Consider the following 21,022-nt stretch of genomic DNA (forward strand, 5'->3'; position numbering starts at 1 on the left):
AGAGGGAAAAAAATAAGCAGACACAATTTATAACTAAAATTTTCAATGTTTCATTTATTGCCATTTTGTGGTAAAAAACCAACAACCGGATGGGATATTAAATTTTTTTGCTTAATTTATATTCAAATTAACATATTACATACTAACTTGTTAACATATTAACTATGCTATTGGTCTGAGGGTCAGCTTTTATTGCAAACATGTCAGATATAAAATTCACTTGTAGTCTAGTTTTATTAATTGTTAGTATAAAATATATAATATCAAATAAAACAAAACAAACTTTTAATAATAAGCACCTCTTTATTCAACTGTCATAAGAGTATTTTACAATAATAATCTATACTCTTTGCACCTAGACATTGTTGGTGCTACATAAGGCTCCAATGTTCTAATGAGAAAATTTACATTAACATAAATAATAATAAAACTAATAGGATTAAATACATTCACTCATCTGTACCAACAGCAGACATACAAAAGCCATGACATAAATAACTTAACATTAGCTCCAGAGAAATGCTCGCGACTATCCATCGCTTTAATCTTTTCGATGTCTATGGACGTACGCTGTATAAAAATACTTTGTTACAATTCCACTATCGATATTTAGTTCATGTAGCAATGACCATGAGTACACCCCATCGATTTTTTCAATCAATTTCAATTCTTTTATCAATTTACAAATGTAAACTATTCTGAAGATATGCTATCACCACGACTGATACAAACTAAGAAACTTTTAATTCTCGTAACGATCCAGTGCCGTTGCACTGTTTGTAGAAGATTAAGAACTATAATATATTAAAGAGTGTAAAATAAATTTACATAATTTGTTATGTATTATAACACGAGTTTTTATAATTCTTCGGGTAGATCAAGGGCAGTCTTGCTCACTGATGGACAGAGGGGCGAGCTCCTAGGTGAGATACGGGCTCGGATCTTGGAAGTCGTCGTCGCTGTCGTCGGAGCCGTCGTCCGTCAGCTGGCGCTGTGTGCTCTCTTCCGCGTCCCCAATGCGCTCAGAGCTCGATGCATCTGTAAACAAATAAATAATCTTAATCTTAATACTATTATAAAGGCGAAAGTTTGTAAGTATGGATGTATGGATGTTTGTTACTCTTTCACGTAAAAACTACTGAACCGATTACAATGAAATTTAGCACACATATAGAGGGTAACTTGGATTAACACATAGGATAGGTTTTATCCCGGAAACCCCACGGGAACGGGAACTATGCGGGTTTTCCTTTGAAAACGCGGGCGAAGCCGCGGGCGGAAATCTAGTTATAAATAATTTGATCTTTTTTATTTTCGATAGTATGAATAATTAATATATTGTTGAAACGTGTTTTTATATTCATAAAATATCCATTGATGGGTCACAAAATGGTTCTTTGAATCCGTATAAATATGGATTTGGGACACAAATATAAACATTAATTTAGAATCTGACAGTAAATAGTAGAGAAAAAGAAGGATAACCAATGTATTATGTTGTCGTGAATTAAAAGAATAGAAAGCCGTCAAGAAATTATAATTAATGCAAAGTTTCTATACACTACTTGCTTGTTATGTAAGTGATCCACATCTAGTGCATGTGCATTGTGCATAATAAAAACTACAAAGAAATAAAAATAATAATAAGCTAAATGATTACACAACAAGAAAGACTAATAATTATTTTCAAATTTCTATAATTTTAATTAGGTATTCTAGAAAAATTATAAAGTGCAACAACTTGCTACTGCAGTGTGTGAGGCGTTCATATTATACCAAGAATGATTCTTAATTATAATTGTTACGTAATTCTGTATAAGAAAACTGTTTATGTTATACTTTGTACCTTATCATGTTTTATCTTTTATTAATTATGAATCATTCTTTGAGCAGACACGTAACTATATTTAGCAATTTCTTTTACGAATCCACAACAAAAATGTAAAACAAAAATTTAAAATATTCTATTTACAAAAAAAAAATACAGAGGTTCTCAGTTTGAATGTATTTTTTTTTTAATTTCGTCCAGTTCTGACCATTTGAAGACGGTATATTTAATTGTTAAAAAATTAATTGTCTGTAAAGTTGGTTTACTGACGATAGTTGAACGTGACAAAGTCCGATGTGCTTCTTTGTCACTTGTTCCGCGCTCTCGCTTGCACTTCAAGCCTTACATGGAACGCTTCAGAGCGAGGTAACGCCGCATGAGTCATGTTTTTTCGTGCGTGCAGCCGGCTTTATCGAATTATAAGACGTTGTCACGTCAAAAAGTAATGATTATTTTATTATTTATATAGTTACATGTATGCGTGTGCGTGTGTGAGGCAAACAAGCAGCAAATAGTTACCCAGTTACCTGCGTGCGGCTCCCACGGCTCGCAGCGACGCGACTTCGGCGGCGGCGGGGATACTGAGCGTCTGTTGACAACCTTATTTATTAGATTGCTGTTTTTAAATTAATTAAAACATGGTAAGAGAATAAAGTCAATACATTTTCCTTTGTATTTAAAATTTTCATTGTCATTATTGCACTATTACGCAGTGAACGTTAATAATTATCGTATCGGTAAACTGAAAAAAAAAAGCTTGGTGTGGGTAGCGGTCAGGTGTTTTTTTATCATGCCGGGCGGGGCAATTCTATGCAAGGGGTGCGTTTTGTTTACGCGGGGTACTAAGATTTAAGGTGTAAGTGCACTGTAAGGTGGTGCGGTGCTGGTAGTGGCCATAGGGGGCGTATCTGTGTGTGTGTATGTGCCGTGGCCGTAAGCGTGCCGCGGCAGCGGCCGGCGAGTGCCTTTTTTAAAAGAAACAAAAATGGTCGCATTTCGTGAAATGGCCATCCACGTTTGGCCAGATCGACGATCTGGCCAAATGTTGATGACCAAATCGTGAAACGTTGACGATTTAACGATCTGGCCAAACTAAATTGGCCATTTCATGAAATGAGCAAATCTACGATATGGCCACGACATAATATATATGTGGGCGGTCGTAGAGTCGCTCACCGGAGCTCCGTGTCGTCGTCCCCGTTCTCGCTGGGCGGCGGCGAGGAGCGGGGCGAGGGCGGCTGGCTGAGCGCCTGCATGAGGCGGCCCTTGGACTCGTTCCACATGTTGGACAGCCGCCCGTCCGGCCCGAACAGCAGCAGGAACGCGTCGATCAGCTCGCGCGACTTCTCCTCCCACTTGGTGAGGATGTCCACGCGCTTCTCGCCGATGTTCGTCATCACCTGCAAAACATAACGCTGTTAATAACTCTGCTTATAAGAAAAAAAAGACGGGTTGCACTCCGGGAGTGCCGGTAGAAGTAAAAACTTGATTATTAACGTTGAGCATATGTTTGATATCCATCCGTCTTACGCTTTTTCGATCAGGTCACGTGTCCTGACGCGAGTTTAAGATTTTATACCCAACGCCGCTAAAGAAGTTTTCACTTCAATAATTTATGCTCTATAATATCTGAATATCTCAATGTAAAGGGAAAACTTAGGCAACTGGTAGTATGTTCTTTTTTGCTATTTACACAGTAAATTAAATTCATTAATTAGTTACTTTTTTAAATTATCCTTTTCAGTTTTTTGTAACGACACACATTACTAACAGGTTTGTTAATGTAAACAATAACGTAATGGTAATGTAACGTAATTTAAAGCAATCAATCATTGGCAGAAAAAATCAAACTTTTAATGTACCAGCAAACGATGTTAGGAGTATGAAAAAAGATGTAGGCCGATTCTCAGACAAATAAAATTTGATGAGGAGGAGTATGGTAACTAATATTGTAACACAAAAATTTTACATATATGTATACAGAGAAGACATAGAGATTATATAATATATACTATTCTAGCACAACCGGCTACACTTATTACCGAAAGTCCCACCTTCTTCCCCTTATCCTTGAGCTCGTCCATCTTGTTCTGCAGGCGGAACTTTTTCTCATTTAGGAAGGACACATTGAGCTCTTTGGCCGAGTAGCCGCGAGCGAGATTCCGCCGCACGTATATGTCGTAGTCGCGCACTATTCGCGCTACTATGTCTGACGTTGATACACCTGGAATAAATAACATAAATATAGTAAAATTATTTTAAAATATTCGTTATTTTACTAAAGTAACGAATATTTTACTAACTTCCTAAATTATATAAGTACCTGCAACACAATAGTTTTTAATTACAAAATATTTTGGCAATTATTGAGATCCCATTGAGATCACGACTTTATAAAGTGAGTTATAGAATCTAGATACCTTACTATTTAGTATTAGAATTGGTAGAACATAATATAACACTGTTACTTTACTAAATTAGGGTAGTTACTGAAAGTATACATTTCGGTGTACTCCATAATAGTAACGGAACAAATAACTGATATAAACTCCTACTCCTCCTATTTATAAATACAAGTATGTATCTTTAACAAAAGAAAAGTAAAAAAAATATGACCGAAAGCGATTAAAATTGCAATTATATCCGCTCTTCTTCCGAGTTGATAAAAGCGGTGCAAAATAATCGCGACAGACATTCAATACGTGTCTAGGTTAAATACTTCCACACTTGATATGATTACCGATAAACTGTTTGCCCTTGCTTCATGTGAATAGACATAATATTGTGAGCTTCAATTACACTTATTATATTTTTATATTTTATAGTTATATGTACTTGTTTTAGATTGCCATTTATAATGATAATAATTCTAAACTCATTTAAATATTCGAATCTGAAATATCACACTACCGGTTGGTAACAAAATCTAATGTGCTTTTTTATTGCAAAATTTAGCAGCAGGATTTATACGAATCTACTCGAATATTCTAATGATATTTTTTTGGCTGTGATGATAATTTTGTTTTTTCCTTCAACATAATATTTACCTAAATGACGAAGCCAAAAGTTTAAAGTTCAGAGGACGTAGCGATTTTAATGTGTGCAAGAAAGGACTTTAGACATCGCAATTTTTAATAACTCAGGCCCAGGAACCACAGACACAATAGAAAATCTATTGTGTCGTGGACCGATTGGGCCGCTTGGGGCTCAATGGGTTAAGCGAAATACAACGAAAAATTTACATATATCTAAACCATTACTATGCAATTTGAAAAATATTTTACCTTCCGTCCGTTCAGTGGCCACAAACATGTCCTTCGCCTTGATCATGGCGTACGTGTCCTCGCAGTCCTCCGTCGTGTACGGGATGTCGTCGTGCGCGAGGAAGTCGATCTTGTGCTTCTCGAGGAATGCCTCGTCGTACTCCCACGGCGCGTCGCGGACTACCTGCAAAAGTGACAATTAAATTACAATCATATTGTATGTATGAACATTTTTACAGGATTAGGTAGTGGTCCGGGAAAATGCTTTGCATGTGTTAGAATTATGTATGAATGGCTTAAATGGATATAGCAATTTATTAGTTGAGTTTCGGTGACTCATGTAACAGCAGACTTGTAATAGTACCCACATCCTAATAGTTTTATTCTGTTTATTGTTAGTCTGTTACCTAATTATATTTCATTTCTACATTTTTACTAAATGTAAAATAAATTATACATACTTTAATCACTTATTTTATTGCTATTAAACATGCCACAATATAATCAGGCCTCATTTAGAAGGGTAAAATATTTGGATGGAAATGAAACGAGTTCTTAAAAATAAGGTCAGATTGTTTTGACATATTTTTATTATTATCATACAATTTATACTTGAAAATGTTAGCGTATCGCTAATTAGCTGATACAACGGTAGCTGTTTAAAAGCGTGTCAAAAACATACTTGAACACATGTCTATTGGTACTTCAGCCTGTTCGTGATCGATACAATGAATTTACGAGCAAGGTCAAATAGAAATAGCCTACGTTTACAAATATGCATATTAAAAATTGAAGCTATTGCGATGTTATATAAAGTTTTTATAATTCGTCGACGATTGCGTGAATCGGAGCGCACGCATTACACGTACTTATTCTACACTAGATTTCCGCCCGCAGCTTCGCCCGCATTTTCAAAGGAAAACCCGCATAGTTCCCGTTCCCGTGGGATTTCCGGGATAAAACCTATCCTATGTGTTAATCCAAGTTACCCTCTATATGTGTGCTAAATTTCATTGTAATCGGTTCAGTAGTTTTTACGTGAAAGAGTAACAAACATCCATACATCCATACATCCATACATCCATACAAACTTTCGCCTTTATAATAGTATTAAGATGTGTAGGACATTTGCATTGTTCTTATGATTTATGAACACAAAAAATAAATATGTACCAATCAAATCGGCTCATAATAAAGTAGTTCGTAATAAAAGACAGGCAATAAAGACTGAACTCTGAAGTCAACAAGAAGCAACAGGATTTTATAAGCGCCGCAATGCTAAATCTATATTCATAAATAGCTCTCATTACACAATTACCACGGATAATAAATCACAACATGTTATACCGTTTAAGAAATATGTTGTATGGTTTCAGACAGAGGAAGAAACTTTAATACAATTACAGTGTTACAATTACAAGGCTTTTACGAGTAGGTGGGTACATTTGCAATCATGACCTACTGACATAGAAATCTTCTTTACTTTAATATGATTTTAAATGTTTATTTTTATACGGTTAATTGATAATACAATTTATTGTTCGCCTGAATTGTTTTTAAACGGTTAGTGTAACATATTGCTTATGGTTTTGCACGAAATTCCGTTAAGGAATTCCAACATACCAATTCCAATGTATTCTAAGCATTGAATGTTAAAAAAAAATAGAAAGGTAAAGTGAAGGGGATGTCATGTAAATCACACCTTCACACGTGTGTTACACCCGCCATCATGAATGACTAGAATATTCTAGCGCACATACGTAATCTGCATTCTGATTTTTGCATCACCTTATAACGCACATGTACTTAAGTATAATTATTCCAATAAATTATTTTTATGAGTCTCACGTTTTGCAAAACAAACAATTATAATTAAAACAAAATATGAAATATGTGCGGAATACCAATAAGCATATCACATAAGATGAGTATCATTTGTACTGCAAAAAAAAACGATTATAACATTAATAATAATACTGATAAGGGCGTAGGGATGTGACGACCCCATCGCCCACGGTTGGAATATCTATTGTCTACGTGACAATAGATATTCCACCCGTGCAATCAGTCAACCCGCAGGACACCTTGTGGCGGGGTGTCGGGGAGTAGCGACCCCGCGGGAACCGAGTGCTCCCGGGGGAGGCCCCTGTCTTCATCTCCGGCTCGCCTTCACCGGCCGGTCGGAGTGAAGCCTGACGAGGACAGGACCCCCACCTCTGGCTTGCCTTAACCGGCCGGCCAGAGTGGAGTCGCGAGAGCTTTTAGCTCGAAGGGTGGATGCGAAGCGTAAGTGGCGAGTGGGCACGTGATGCTGGACCCTCAGGGAGCGCGTGATCGTAGTTTAAAGTCCAGGGACGCCTCTCCACCCTTAGCTGCTCACAATATGTTGCCCCCTTGTCGCACTATTGCAGCGACTTATTTCGGGGGCCCATACAGTGAGAGGGCGAGTCACCACCTGCCAACATATTTTTACTTCCCTTAAGTAGAAAGGCAGGTGCCATAGTTTCCATAGTCCCCAATTCCAGTCCATGTAGCATCCCATTCCATAGCCCGTTTTATTTTGTTTTTCCATATCTCGAAATAGTCCTACATCGGCCGCGGACTGCCTAGGACTGTATCTCTATAGTGCAGTCATGGGCAGGCTGCGGCTGGTGTCCCACAACACAGTAAAGTTCTCTAAAGGGCCTCTGCGTGTTGGATCCGTGTCCCCACGTAAGCCTTCCAAAGGACCGGGTACCGTCCTTATGATGGTACCCGAGTATTATGGAATGAGATACTGATAGAACATTGAAATAATTATCTCATTTACAAATAAAACTGTATTTATCTAGGTGATAAGACAGGTATTATTGATGTTTACAATTCACGTTTTGAATTTACTTTAGGTATATAAAATAATAATCAGCACCCAACATATGCGTTGTTGGAAACATTGAATCTGCTTATCAGATAACTACGAATTTGTTTTGATAAATCATAATTATTATTATTATTTCTATAGAATCACCGTTGCCCATCGCATATAATCAAGGTTAGGACAGATAACACTAAAATATTTTTTTCATAGAATCGTTAAACGAATATATAGTTTTAAATGTATTCAAGATACAAAGTCAAACGCTATGGCAAAGACATTCCGAGGTTCCCATTCACCATTCATCAATTTGTTAGTGAGTAATTCATACTCGTTCACAATAGATAACATTAGGCGCATCCGCACATGATCCATTATTACGTAACACCTATCTATTTAATGGTTTATTACTTCAGGGCATGGCCTATTGTATGACAAATAAACGATCTGGGTTAATTAGTTGTTTGCTGTTTCACTGTCACGTTAATAAATTAAAAGTTGGATAAAATAAGTTCCTAAGTAAATAGTGTAATTAATAAATATACCTAGGTACATAATTATTGTCACGACTCAATGCCCAATGGTGGTGAAACCGGCTCATAATATTTTTTATAATGAACTCTTACTGTATTGACTCATAAAGATAAAACCGGTAACTATATTAATCGTTTTACACATTGAATGAAACATTATCAATACAGTGCAAATTTATTATTTGCTAATTTATATATGTTGCTTTATATACAATTTTAGAACGGTGTGTAAGTAGGTATATGAAAATAATTTATATGTATGTATTTACCTCATCGACATATCTGCAATGTCTAACTGCCTCATACCGCTCATCTTCTGTCATCACAGTACGCCCCTTTCGGCTGTGTGTTAACTTGTCGCTACATACTGGAAAAGATAAACATGTTTAAGAAAAAAAAGATAAAAACTCACTGATAAACAAGTTCGGAGTGCATGGGTGACTCACATCAGTAAATTTAAAAAATTTAAAAACAGATGAGTTTTTTTTTCATATTTTTTGCAACAATGCTTCTGCTATGTACGTATACGAATAATAATATTATGATTCTCCTCATACTTTAAAGAAACATAATATTGTTTATAAATAGCAATTCGCCATAAATAATATGCAGTTGAAAGAACGCGGAAAGAAAGTAAGTGCACGGTTTTATAGCCTTGATAAGCTATGGTACCTACCTACCTACCTATAAAATTATTAATACCAAGGAAAACAATCGAATATGATAAGAAATTTCTTTATTATTATTGTTTTAATTTATGGAGGAAATATATTTTCCATTAATTAGTTTTTACGATAAGTATGTGATAAACAACTAATTTCTTTTATTTATAAATAGTGAGATATCAATAGATATTAGATAATGTCTGTTTATTAATTATTTGTTAGTCAGAAATTAGTCACACGCGTCCCGCAGGTACACACCAACCCCACTTTAGTACGGAGTGACTCAGCTAATTAACTTAGAGGGTTTCATTTTAATAATGAATTATGTTACAGTTTATGTACTCACCTGCTAACTACTTTATGGACGTTTAATTTCAGTTTATCCGACGTAAGACGATTACGGAAAATCGTTTAATTTTTAGGTTTCGAAAAATGCTCTTTAAAACATTTACCCAGTCGGTCATGAAATTATTTTTCCTTCCGGTAAATAAAAACGAGGCAAACCCATTTATACTATCTAGTAGGTATCGTATCGTAAATTGTAAGCTAAACCTGAGAATAGAATATTGCAGTAATAAATAACTTTCCGAAAATTATCACTTAACACGTGTTATTGGAATGAACGAAATTGCAAATTCCTGATAATTATTGTACCCATTACAAGCGAATTATAATAAGTAATTTAACTAGACTGTCAGGTGCATTTTTATCATTTGTCCTTGCTCTCGTGATAACAGTACATAATAATGTTTATCATACAGATATATCTTATGCATACAATTTAAGGTAAATTTGGGTAAAATGTAAAAAAGAAACCAAATTTATAATTTGGCATCTATAATTATTTCACGGATTCATGTTTTACAATCAAATAGAAAATTCACCTGAAATCTGTTTAAATTTACTGACGCATACATTTTATAAACAATGTCCGCGATGATCATTTAGTTGGACAGTACAAAGAATTGCAAAATAAATCTTCGCACCGAATGAATCAGAAATACCGTTCACGAGGTTCTTTTCCTTATCACTAATACCACGCGAGTTACAATTGTGATAGCGATAAAGTTAATTACGCAAGTAATTACTACACATTCCTTAGAACTTCTGATTGTGTTAAAATCATACGACTATTATCGACCAATCACTTGCTTTAAAATTATATCTTCCTGATACGTAAATTAGAGACCCACAAATTTAATAGAATTGTAGACATAAGATACGTTGTTGTACCCTTGAGTATTGACGCAACCAGATAATATTAGGAATGACGGCTAAACGCCTATTAGTATTTATGACTCACGATATTTCCATTCCGGGTCAAAACAATATTACAGACATTTCTATGGACATAACGGATACTTTATACTATCTCTACTTTGGAAACCGTTTGTTCCTCCAGAAAGATAATATATTACGTCTACTTTCGTTTTATCTACATCGTACTTAGTCTTAGTCACTTCACTTGTTGGGTACAACTATATATTGTATAGGTACACAGTACACACTTATCCCCAATCTGCGACATGACTCTTATATTTACCTGTTTATAATATCTTTATCTGATTTCGAGTTTCCAAGACATTAGGTAGTTTGTTTATATTTCATGATAATGTTTTTTCAATGTATGCGATAGGAACGATAAGGGACTTTTTTTTAAACCAATAAATTATATTAACGGTTTGGTTTTGCTATGCCGTATTTTTGTTTTGATTCAAAAAGAATGATTCAAATATTTAAAAAATAATTTATGATAAGCTGAGCCTGATTTTAAATCTGTTCCTTCCTACTTAAGAAGTCTAATAGTCTTCACTAATCCGAAAATGAAACACTTAAGAACTTCTCATTCCTACGCTCTTATTCGACCAAACACCATACAGAATAAATATTAAAACGAGAAAGGATGTTTGCTATCCAGAGTTGCTTTTAACTCACCTCCAACAATGAGGTATACATTTGGGAAGACCGTCTTGGCCTGCTGCAACTGCCTCGCGTGGCCCTGGTGGAACATGTCGTATATGCCGTCGGAGTACACGCGCACCTTGCGCGGGGCCGTGCCCGCCAGAGCCACCGCCCGCGGGATGCGCCCGTAGTGACATCGCTCCCGCTCCGCGACCGCTGCGGGGTCCGTGCTGAAGGGTGCTGCTGTTCGTATTGACTGTTGACAAACATATTTGCTTATTATTCACCATGATGCTATTAAGATTAGATAGAAAAATTGGGGTATAGATTTTGGACATGTTAAGCACCCTCACCAGAAACCCTTGATCGTAACAATTATTTTACAGAAGAGGACAAATCTCAGTTTACTATCTCTAACATATGATCAAGGTCATTAATCTCGACGTCCACGCAAATTGCATTGTCATTGATGTCAGCTCGAAAGTTCAAGTGAATTTCACCTCTGAATCCGAGTCATGTTATCATGTTATTTGAAAGAACAATCTAGACATGAATAACGTTAGCCTAACGGTCTATTCTAAAATATTCAGAAATAAACCATGTAAAAAGTATCACTGGCATCGCTAATTTATTAAATAAATTGATGTCACTTAAAGTATAAATGTTAAAAACCCAGACAGCTTATTTGTCCTTGTGAGAACAAGGAAATTTAAGGTAAAAATCAAAGTTGCACTCTCACGCTCTAATAAATACTTTATGGTTAACATTGAGCAATGGCTATCCCTATTACTAAACTGTATTCATGAATGAGCCGTGAGCGTCAACCGTTACATCACTAAACGGACAATCAAAATGATCACGCACAACAAAACGGGTATTTTATTTACAACTATTTAGTAGGAGAATGATGTAACACTATATCACTATTGGTATTGAATTTAAAATAAGCTTACAACTCCTTTGCTTTTGCAGGTATAACTTGAGTAGGTTTTTATAGATAATGGGGCTTAGTATTCCAGGTGAGCTGTTTTATCCGCACAGGAAGAACAGAAGACCACATGGTACGATACGATTTTTATTTTATCTATTTAGATAATAAATAAAACAATTACCAAGTATTGAGGTAGATCTTATATTTCGATTTCATTTGGCAAGAGTCCTAACTATATAAATAATGGACTAACCGGGACGAGAGATAAATGAAATACGTCAGCGTTGATGAGATTGTTGGCATCGTGATTCATCTTTGGTGGACATTACCTAGCATTAAGCGTATTATCTCTCATTAAAGAACTTTACCATTTTGTCCCAGAGTAAATTTTGCGAACAAAAACTGTCGATCGATGACTATAAACCTTGGACACTTTAAACAAGAAAAAAAAAAATCAGAAAAATAGGAGGAAAATTACGCTCTTCTATAAAGATGGAGAAATTTCAACGCGCATCAAGAAGAAGAATTTAAATACGCTCTTACCTTATTCAAATGTAAGAATTATTACTAAAGATTACAATATACACATTTTGGTATGCTTATTATTTTTGGAAATTAGTAAATTTATATGTAACTAGGTTTCCGCCCGCGGCTTCGCCCGCGCAGTCAAAGAAAAACCCGCATAGTTCCCGTTCCCGTGGGACTTCCGGGATTGCGTCATTTTCCCGGGATAAAAAGTAGCCATGTCTTTTCTCGGGTATCAAAATATCTCCATAACAAATTTCATGAAAATTGGTTCAGTAGTTTAGGCGTGATTGAGTAACAGACAGACAGACAGAGTTACTTTCGCATTTATAATATTAGTATGGATTTACAAAGAAACAAGTAAAGCCTGTTTATTGGGTTGAAACTGGTTGCCCTGAGCGGACGACACTGATAATTTACGGAATGACCTTAAAACTATAGACATTGTAATATCATCTTGTTTTTCACGGTCAGAAGTCCAGACGTCCTTGTCGGTACCTGATTTTTTGATTTATTTTCGAATCCAGCAAAGGTAGATAGCTTGATTTTAAGATCGGGAATATTCCTGCACATGATCAGTGCAATGACCTCATTTGTTTATTGTGAGATGAGTGTATTATTAGTAGTGTTAGGGTGTCAAGGTTTACGATTAGTTGGGGTGATAATGAAGTGGCGTGATGTGACGCTGTGCCGGACATGCGATATGATCGTGTGTGACTCCTCGCTTATCATCGTGCAGTGCAAACTAGCATGTGTTGCAACAATACGTTATTAATCTCGCTATTTTATCGCTTGTTACTTAATGTTCCAACTTTTCAACAATGTATGGAACATTTGGCAGGATTATCCATGCTAAACAGTAGTTGAGTACATTCCTCATAATAGTCACTATAGCGTCACGGAAGGAACCAAAGACACATGAGTGCAAGTTTGGGTTACACGACAAGCCAGACGCCAGTAGAACCATATTATAGTGATCGAATATTTATTGTGACTAAAAGCATACTAAAATTGCATTTGCATTAAATAGATGCCTGCCTGACACCAGATACATTGTATATTTTTTGTTTTAACCTTGACTAAAGTCGAAATCTATTTGAAAGGACTTATTAATATCCCAACAGACTTGTGTTTGATAATAACCTATACTTAAAAGGGGCTGGACCGTTAATTAGACTCAAAAATCTAACCTCTGTCGCTAGAAACTCTAATTTTAGTCTGACCATCGACAGCAACTATCTGTGGTTACTGCCGTTACTGGGCACTGGGTAGTAATGATCATGAAATCGTCACATTTATGTAATAAACCTATAAACCTACCTAGGTTATATAAAAAATAAATAACCTTTTGCATGAACTTAGTTCCGATAATACAACTCGTTCTCCTTGCTAGTTGCCATTTTTGAATAAAAACAATATCGAAAATCTACATACAATATCGCATATCAAAACTGCAGGCATAATTTTATGAAGCGTTAGAAATGGGCTGGTACACTAGCATATGATTAGAATAGAATCAGGTTTGTCATACCACTTTGCAGGTTTGGGTTGTCAACTATTATATTATGCATAAATTGTACTTTATTGAACACCTACCGAGAGTAATATTTGTTAATTATTGTATAGTCAAGGATGCAAGGACTTTTGACGCCTTTTGACGTCAATTGTTCAAAGGTACACAATAATTTTAAACCGGTTAATGCAATTAAATGATTGAAAAAACATGGTCAGAGGACTTTGAACATTAAGTCATGTGTAAGGAAAAATTCTACATACTAGTTTTTAAAGTTTCAAGGTGCATAATATATTTGTAATTTGAAATTTGGTATCAAACGTATTTAAGTATAATTGTTGAATATACATCAGGATGCTAGACCAAAAAATATTTTTTGAAGAAGGAACCCAGTTACGTACATTGTAAATTGCGGTTGTGTTTATCCCGTTATAAAATGTTATCGCATTTGAACCTCAGTTATTTTTTAGATTACCAACAGCTATCTGTTCTGCAGGTCAAGAACCCGAAGAGAAGTCCGGTTCATTTAAACTCTACATATGACTAGATTGCGTTTTTGTTCTTTCCTCATTTTTATGCTTAATTTTATTGATATAGCAATTATACTGTGAAGGCTCGTCAGTGGTTTTAGATATTCGACCGAATATTGTAGAATATATTAAAATAATGATGAATCTAATGTATTCGAATTAGTTAATTATATAATAAATTTTTATATAATGAATTTAAGTATCTTAAATGTGCTTAAGAATAATTTTATCTTGATTGTCGAGAGCTCATAATGCGGCAAATACATTATTACTTATTGTGTAATTTATGTTATCTTATACGTGTAGAAATCTCGTAATTTTAGATCGTATTCAGTTTCGCTCGAAACTTTATTACTTTAAGTTGTCTTGTACAGGGTGCTCTACGAATGCCGTAATAAATCACTTGCGATAAAAATTTAAATGTGACAATCGAAGTGAATGCACTATTTGCACATACGTACTGAATAATGCGCCGGCTTTGCAATATAAGTGTATCAATATAAGCATAGCCGGTGTGGAATGCGGTTCCGGCCGAACCGTACAATAGTCCCATGACTAAATATTGGCTTGACGACCAAACCAGTACGTTTAAGCAAATTTTAAATGAAATTTAGTCAAGATATCGAAAGTAGGTACCAAAAGGCACATGACAGAAAGAGAACTTTCTATGCATAATGCATGCTATCGTCATACGCTTTCACTCTTTTCATGGCAAACAAAAGTTTATGAATTAGACATGATTTCAATTTGATTTGTTTTGAATGTGGCTCACAATGAAAATCATAAGTCCCTTTTTTCTGTTATTATGTAACTGTTATCTTAGAATCTATTTAGGCATATGCTCCTCCCTGTGAAAAATGTATGGTTTGAAAAGTTATGCACTCTTTACAAAACTGGTTAAAGGGGGTAGATTCATATGTATTTGAACTTAGTGCTGGTAACATCAGATTTGCGCTCCATGACAGAATCTTCTCATCGGTAACATTAGTAGATGTTTTTTGCAATTGGAGCAAGGGTCCTGTATGTAGTGGATTCCATAAGATAAGTAATGAAAATGTATTACTTACAGAAACTTCGATTGGTTCTGGTCTCACTACACCGTTTTTCTTATAGCCGTTGATTGTGGTCTCCAGTTTTCCATTGCAATGTCCATTAGTAAGCGTGGTAGTCATAGTTAGTGAAGTCATTTTTAATCTATTGTCCGACTTTCTTAATTAACAAGGCACACTTTCAAGTTCACGAATTGCTGATTTTTGTAAATCGCATAATATACATTCTATCAATGGATAAAATAGTTTCGTATCTCTTAAAAAGCTTACGTAATATTTATTTTATTTTGAAACGATTTATTTATTCCCGGTATTATATAAATCGATTTCCTGTTTAAAACGATAAAGCACGGTTGCACTCCGCGAAATGAGGGCCGTGACTAACAATACCTAAGCTGAACGTGAAGTTTGCGAGGGAACAGTGTATGTATAGCACCAATGCGGGTATGGGCGGGTGTGAGGCGAGGGGCTAGGGGGGCAGTTATCGGTGGCGCGACGCCGACGTGGAGGCTCGTCAGACACGCGGCGCGCCACGAACCGCCGTACCGTCTTAACCCGATCGAATAAAATGTCATTTGAAATGATTTTTTAACGCCTGTCAGTTTCAGCTCGTATGTCTATTGTACCAAGGTCTTCAGCTATTAATATGTCACGGAGTTATTTTAGAATGTCACATGAATGCACGAATTACAAATCTTAAAACTTCGTCAGAGTAAGCAACAGAGGAAATATTTTATTACTTTGTCGTACAGTTTATAATAATTGTACGTATATGTACTGTGACGAATGGAGAAGACTTAAGATCTGAAACAGTATCCACATTTAATTTTCCCACGCCATTGCTAACGAGGACGTCCCAAATAGACAGTCTTCCTGTTCTGGAATATGGAAATATTTGGGCCGAAAGTTCTAATAAAAAATATTAATAAAATTGATTCTTCAATATTGATTCTTAGAAGATATCTTGCATTTTGATGCGCAGTAGAATGCAACTGACGAAGCATGGGCACTTTAAATTACGGCGAAGGTCAATATTGCACAAGTGGCAAAAGAAGACGGACGAAATATAATAGGGCGATACAATATCTTAAAATTGTCAATGGAGCTGCGAGATAAATAGACAATTAAAAATGTGGACATGAGGCGAAGACATAAGATACGTAATATTTACGTCAATTTGCTCATATTAAAATCCAAGTGATTATTATTATTACAATAGCATCGCATTGACGTCATAAAACGAGATTTGGAGGTTTTATGGGAAACACTCAGCAAATTTGAAAACTCATCAGAAACAATAAAGGATATAGGCGATTACATTATTTTCAGATTAAAGTTAAACTTCCGCTGACCTCTGCAAAATATTTATAAAATGCAAGTGATGTTGATCGTGCGTAATGTACGAGCACACTAAATACGTGAAACTTCGAATACTAATGATGACGTAATTGTTATCATTACAGCCTGTAGTACCTTGTATTCATTAACGTATTTCAGAACCAATTAACAATTTACATTAAGACTCCATTAAGATTTCAGGCTAAAAATACAGTGGAATTATATTATTTTTGAGTCGTTCTATTTTTAGGAGCAGTGAAATGCGTTCGTAACCAGCTTTGCATTTTTCACTCTAACATTATTTTTAACTTTAATAATGTGAAATACTTAATATTATTTAATAGAGTAACGTTTTAAATCTTGAAATGATTGGTCATCCGACACTATCCTGATGTACTTAATATAAATTATAGGTACTTATTTATTTCTTTTTAACGTTAGTTTTATGTGTGAATTTTTTAAAATACATATTATGTATATCCAATATTAAATCAGACCACAGTTCTAAATTAGACGTATTTAATGAAATAAAACGGAGTGTAGTGACCGGCTTAGTGACCTACTAGCATGCGCCAAAGTCTATAATACCTACCTACTCCGTAGTAGTTAATTTCTTGGCTACTCATGTGTTCGAGATAAGATTATTTAAAGTTAATTTTATAAGAAAACGCAAACAAATTTATGCTGAATTTTTTAACATTCACAAGGGAATGGAAAACCTACAGTTTCCTTCTCGTGAATTTCAAGACTCTGTGTTGACGGGAAGCACCCTGTAGGTTTTGTTTCCCTTGCGAATGTCGAAATTTGCAGCATAAACGGTTGTATGTAAGTTTGATGTTTTCACAGCTTCCAAGGGACCGTAGACTTAAGTATTCAGTGCAAATTTCAGCTTGATTTCTCTACGCGTTCCTGAGAACAAAGTGATCTTACAAAGGTTTCATTTTTCCTTTTGAGGTTCCTTTCCTTTTGACGTTTTTTTTTCTTTTGAGGTTATTTTTAGCGTTCAGGTTTATATGGAACCCTCCGTCAAACTCGCACTTGGACGATTCTTTCTCGAATTTCCTATAACATTTTAAATTTGAAGAGTCGGGGAAGTTGCGTGGGTTAGCAATATACAATATAGAGCTTTATATTTCGAATTATTGTAGATGCATAATATTTTTCATGTCCCTCCAAATGGTTTAGTTAATTGTAACAATAATTTCATTGTTATTGTATGATCCGAATTCAAGGTAAGGTAGACCGACAAACCGTCATTCTATTATTATGATATTACACTGAATATAATATAACCTCGATGTTTATTGTTTACACAAAAAGTTTTTGTACAATTACGCAGATACCGATAAAAAAGTGAACAAAAAGATTTGAAAAATTATAAAGCTGTAAGTTGACGTAAATAATTTAATTACATATTTGAAGTAAATATTTACCAAAATTTATAAGAAAACTCAAGGCAAGAAAGTCAGTTCGAATCAACTTTTACAGGTAGAAGACTTTCAGAGCTCGTGAATGAACCGTGTTTAGAGTAAATCTGTTTAGACTTTTCAAAAAATATGAAGCAATTGAGTTCCTACTACCCATTAAATATAAGCAACAGTTTTTTAACTAGGAAATGTAGACCGTATTAAGTAACTCAAATCTTAAAAATAAAAAAATAAGAAAAATGCAGAGGCAATTCAGAAACGAGGTACTTAGTAAAAATCTTCTAAAAATAGAAATAGGTAGTTACTTCCTTGATAAGATTTTTTTTTAAATCCAATTTGTGTTTATAAATTAATTAAAACGACAAAAACTGCGTAAAAAAGGTAAGACATTGACCATGATAATATGTTGGATTATGTAATATTGAAAGTAGTTTAATCGTGTACTATTTCGTAATACTAGTAAACGCAATGACTAGACTAATAGTAGCATGGTCAGGAATCACGCCACTATGTTGGCTGCGCGCCCAAATTCTTATTTGGCAATCATTGAATATAATATTTATTCAATGAAAACAAACAACATGTTGACGAAAAGTGCTTATCTGTGCAAAATAACAATAACAATAAGTGTTCATTAATAGGTTTGCAAATAAACAGTTATTTTTACATTACAGATCAGTGTAGAAAATTACAGTTCAATTATTCAAGCATTTTGCAGTGAAACTTCTTTAGGCGCGTTGAGAGTAAAATTTCATGGTCACCTCATGGAAATACCATCACGTCATAGTCAGACGACGATTTTGGTAAAGAAGTTTCGCTTCTGACACGTGTGCTCGGCTCTTGTTTTATTACAAATCCCTATAATGTGATGTAAATTTAATCCAGTTCACATGTGAATATCACATCCAAGGTGTGCCATAAAATACATTAAATGCCAGATGCATAAATGAAGAGGTGTTATTAGTTGGACGTGTATGTGTGTTTGATTGTGGCGCCATAGCTCCCAATGGGATGAAGCGCATAAGTCGAGGATACTTAGTAGCTATGTTTGATAAGTGATTGGTCACATGTAGCCGCCTCCTCTCCTTAAATATGGGTATCAACTTTAGCAAATTTAAAATCGAAAATGGAAGCCGAGATAAATATTTTAGTGCTCTTAATCAATGCAAGAAATATTTTAATTTCATACAATTTTTCCTATAACTATAAAGAAAATGTAAAAAAAATATACATAATCGTGTACTTAGTTGCCTTACTTGCCACATTCTAACACAATAATATGAACAGGTGTCGATAAATGAGACTTAGGAGCCCATCTGAGCATATTATTATGTTAACAGGTGAATGAATAAAAGATACGTGAAAGGTATGGCATTTATATCATACTTTAAGGAACCACCTTCTTTAGAAATTTTAGTAAGGCACTGTATTCATTTGATGGTATATATTGTTGCATTTTATCACTTAATGTATACAATTTTATAGGACAGTAGTATATGAAGATTGCAGTAGTAATAGCTACAAACTAATTGCATTATAAAATATAACATAGCAAAAGGTACTAGAACAATATATGGCTACCAAATTATACTTTGCTAAGTCGAGCAATGAATGTTATATCAAATTCCACTTTCAGATTACTATTAGAGCAACAATTCACAAATACCTGAAATCACTTTGTTGAAACACTATTATTACATTGATTGTATTATAAGTGAATAAATAAAACTTTAGCTACTTAACAAAATTAGTTCACTTATTGAATCCTATACAATATCACCATACTTTGATATTTCTTGCATTGATGTGTAGATGTTTATCCAACATCCGCCTCAACTACTCTCATTTTGTGAACAGTTAATGTTGTAGCCTAGAATGTGTTATGAACGCACTGCAGTGTGGCAGTTAAATGAAATACAGTTAATCCTATAGCATTCAAACTAATATTTTTACAATTATAGTTTTATGTATAAGTATTAAATAAATTGAGAAGCACTACAAAGTACTTTTCTAAAGTTTTATTACCTTACTACATCTAGCAACATCTGTATTCAATCAAGCATAACACCAATCACCATTCAAATATTAGTCACATCAATGATTCATGACTTACCTGTCCGACTTCAGCAAACACTTGACTACTACTGCTACAAAAACTTGTATCACTTCCGTTTTGTCCCTCGTTAGTTTCTTCCAATTTAGAACACATTTCTTTTTCGTCTCCCATTCTGTATCTTTTACGTGACATTATCTCATGGCAAGCCGGGTTAATGTTCCAGTAATTCTAAGCTCCTATTTCCTCCAATTTTGTAATAGGTACCACGAATAATAGCTTTTATGTTGAAGTTCGCGTGTACAATTTCTATTTAATTTTTAAATAGATGTTAATCTGCGAGATATTAAATTACAACCTCTCCATGAGTCATTTAATTATAAGAAAAAAATCACGAAAATTCTAATATCAAATAAGGAAAATTTATCGAAAACGCAAAAGGAAAATAAAATATTTAATTTTATATTTTAGAATAAATTTGAACAAAACACGAACTTCTTACGTCAGTCATAGGAAATTGCTTCGGGGTCGACACCGGAAAGTGACATTGACAATTGAAATTTGACAAAGGTAAGTAAAACATATACCGTAGTAGATCTGTGCATATACCA

At 34.7% G+C, this 21,022-nt stretch overlaps 1 protein-coding gene across 4 annotated transcripts; it reads right to left on the reverse strand.

Moving 5' to 3' along the window:
- Positions 1–280: 280 nt before the first annotated feature.
- On the reverse strand, positions 281–20,949 carry LOC149489930 (choline-phosphate cytidylyltransferase A-like). Of its 4 annotated transcripts, none has more exons than XM_089714715.1 (8): positions 20,472–20,949; positions 11,079–11,301; positions 8,748–8,845; positions 5,113–5,275; positions 3,883–4,052; positions 3,005–3,228; positions 2,356–2,417; positions 281–1,038 (listed from the first exon to the last, which is right to left on the reverse strand). In XM_089714715.1, the coding sequence occupies exons 1-8, from the start codon at positions 20,604–20,606 to the stop codon at positions 920–922; spliced, it is 1,194 nt and encodes a 397-aa protein (XP_089570841.1). In that variant the 5' UTR covers positions 20,607–20,949; the 3' UTR covers positions 281–919. The 4 variants fall into 4 exon arrangements, with proteins under 4 accessions (XP_089570841.1, XP_089570840.1, XP_089570843.1 ...); XM_089714714.1 differs by having other exon boundaries at positions 3,871–4,052; XM_089714717.1 differs by having other exon boundaries at positions 2,348–2,417; positions 3,871–4,052.
- Between the last annotated feature and the right edge of the window lie 73 nt (positions 20,950–21,022).

This window comes from Colias philodice, chromosome 3, assembly GCF_061535455.1.
Source record: "Colias philodice isolate Cphi_HAF_F1 chromosome 3, ilColPhil1 Martin Lab GWU primary, whole genome shotgun sequence".
Classification (NCBI taxonomy): Eukaryota; Metazoa; Arthropoda; class Insecta; order Lepidoptera; family Pieridae; genus Colias; species Colias philodice.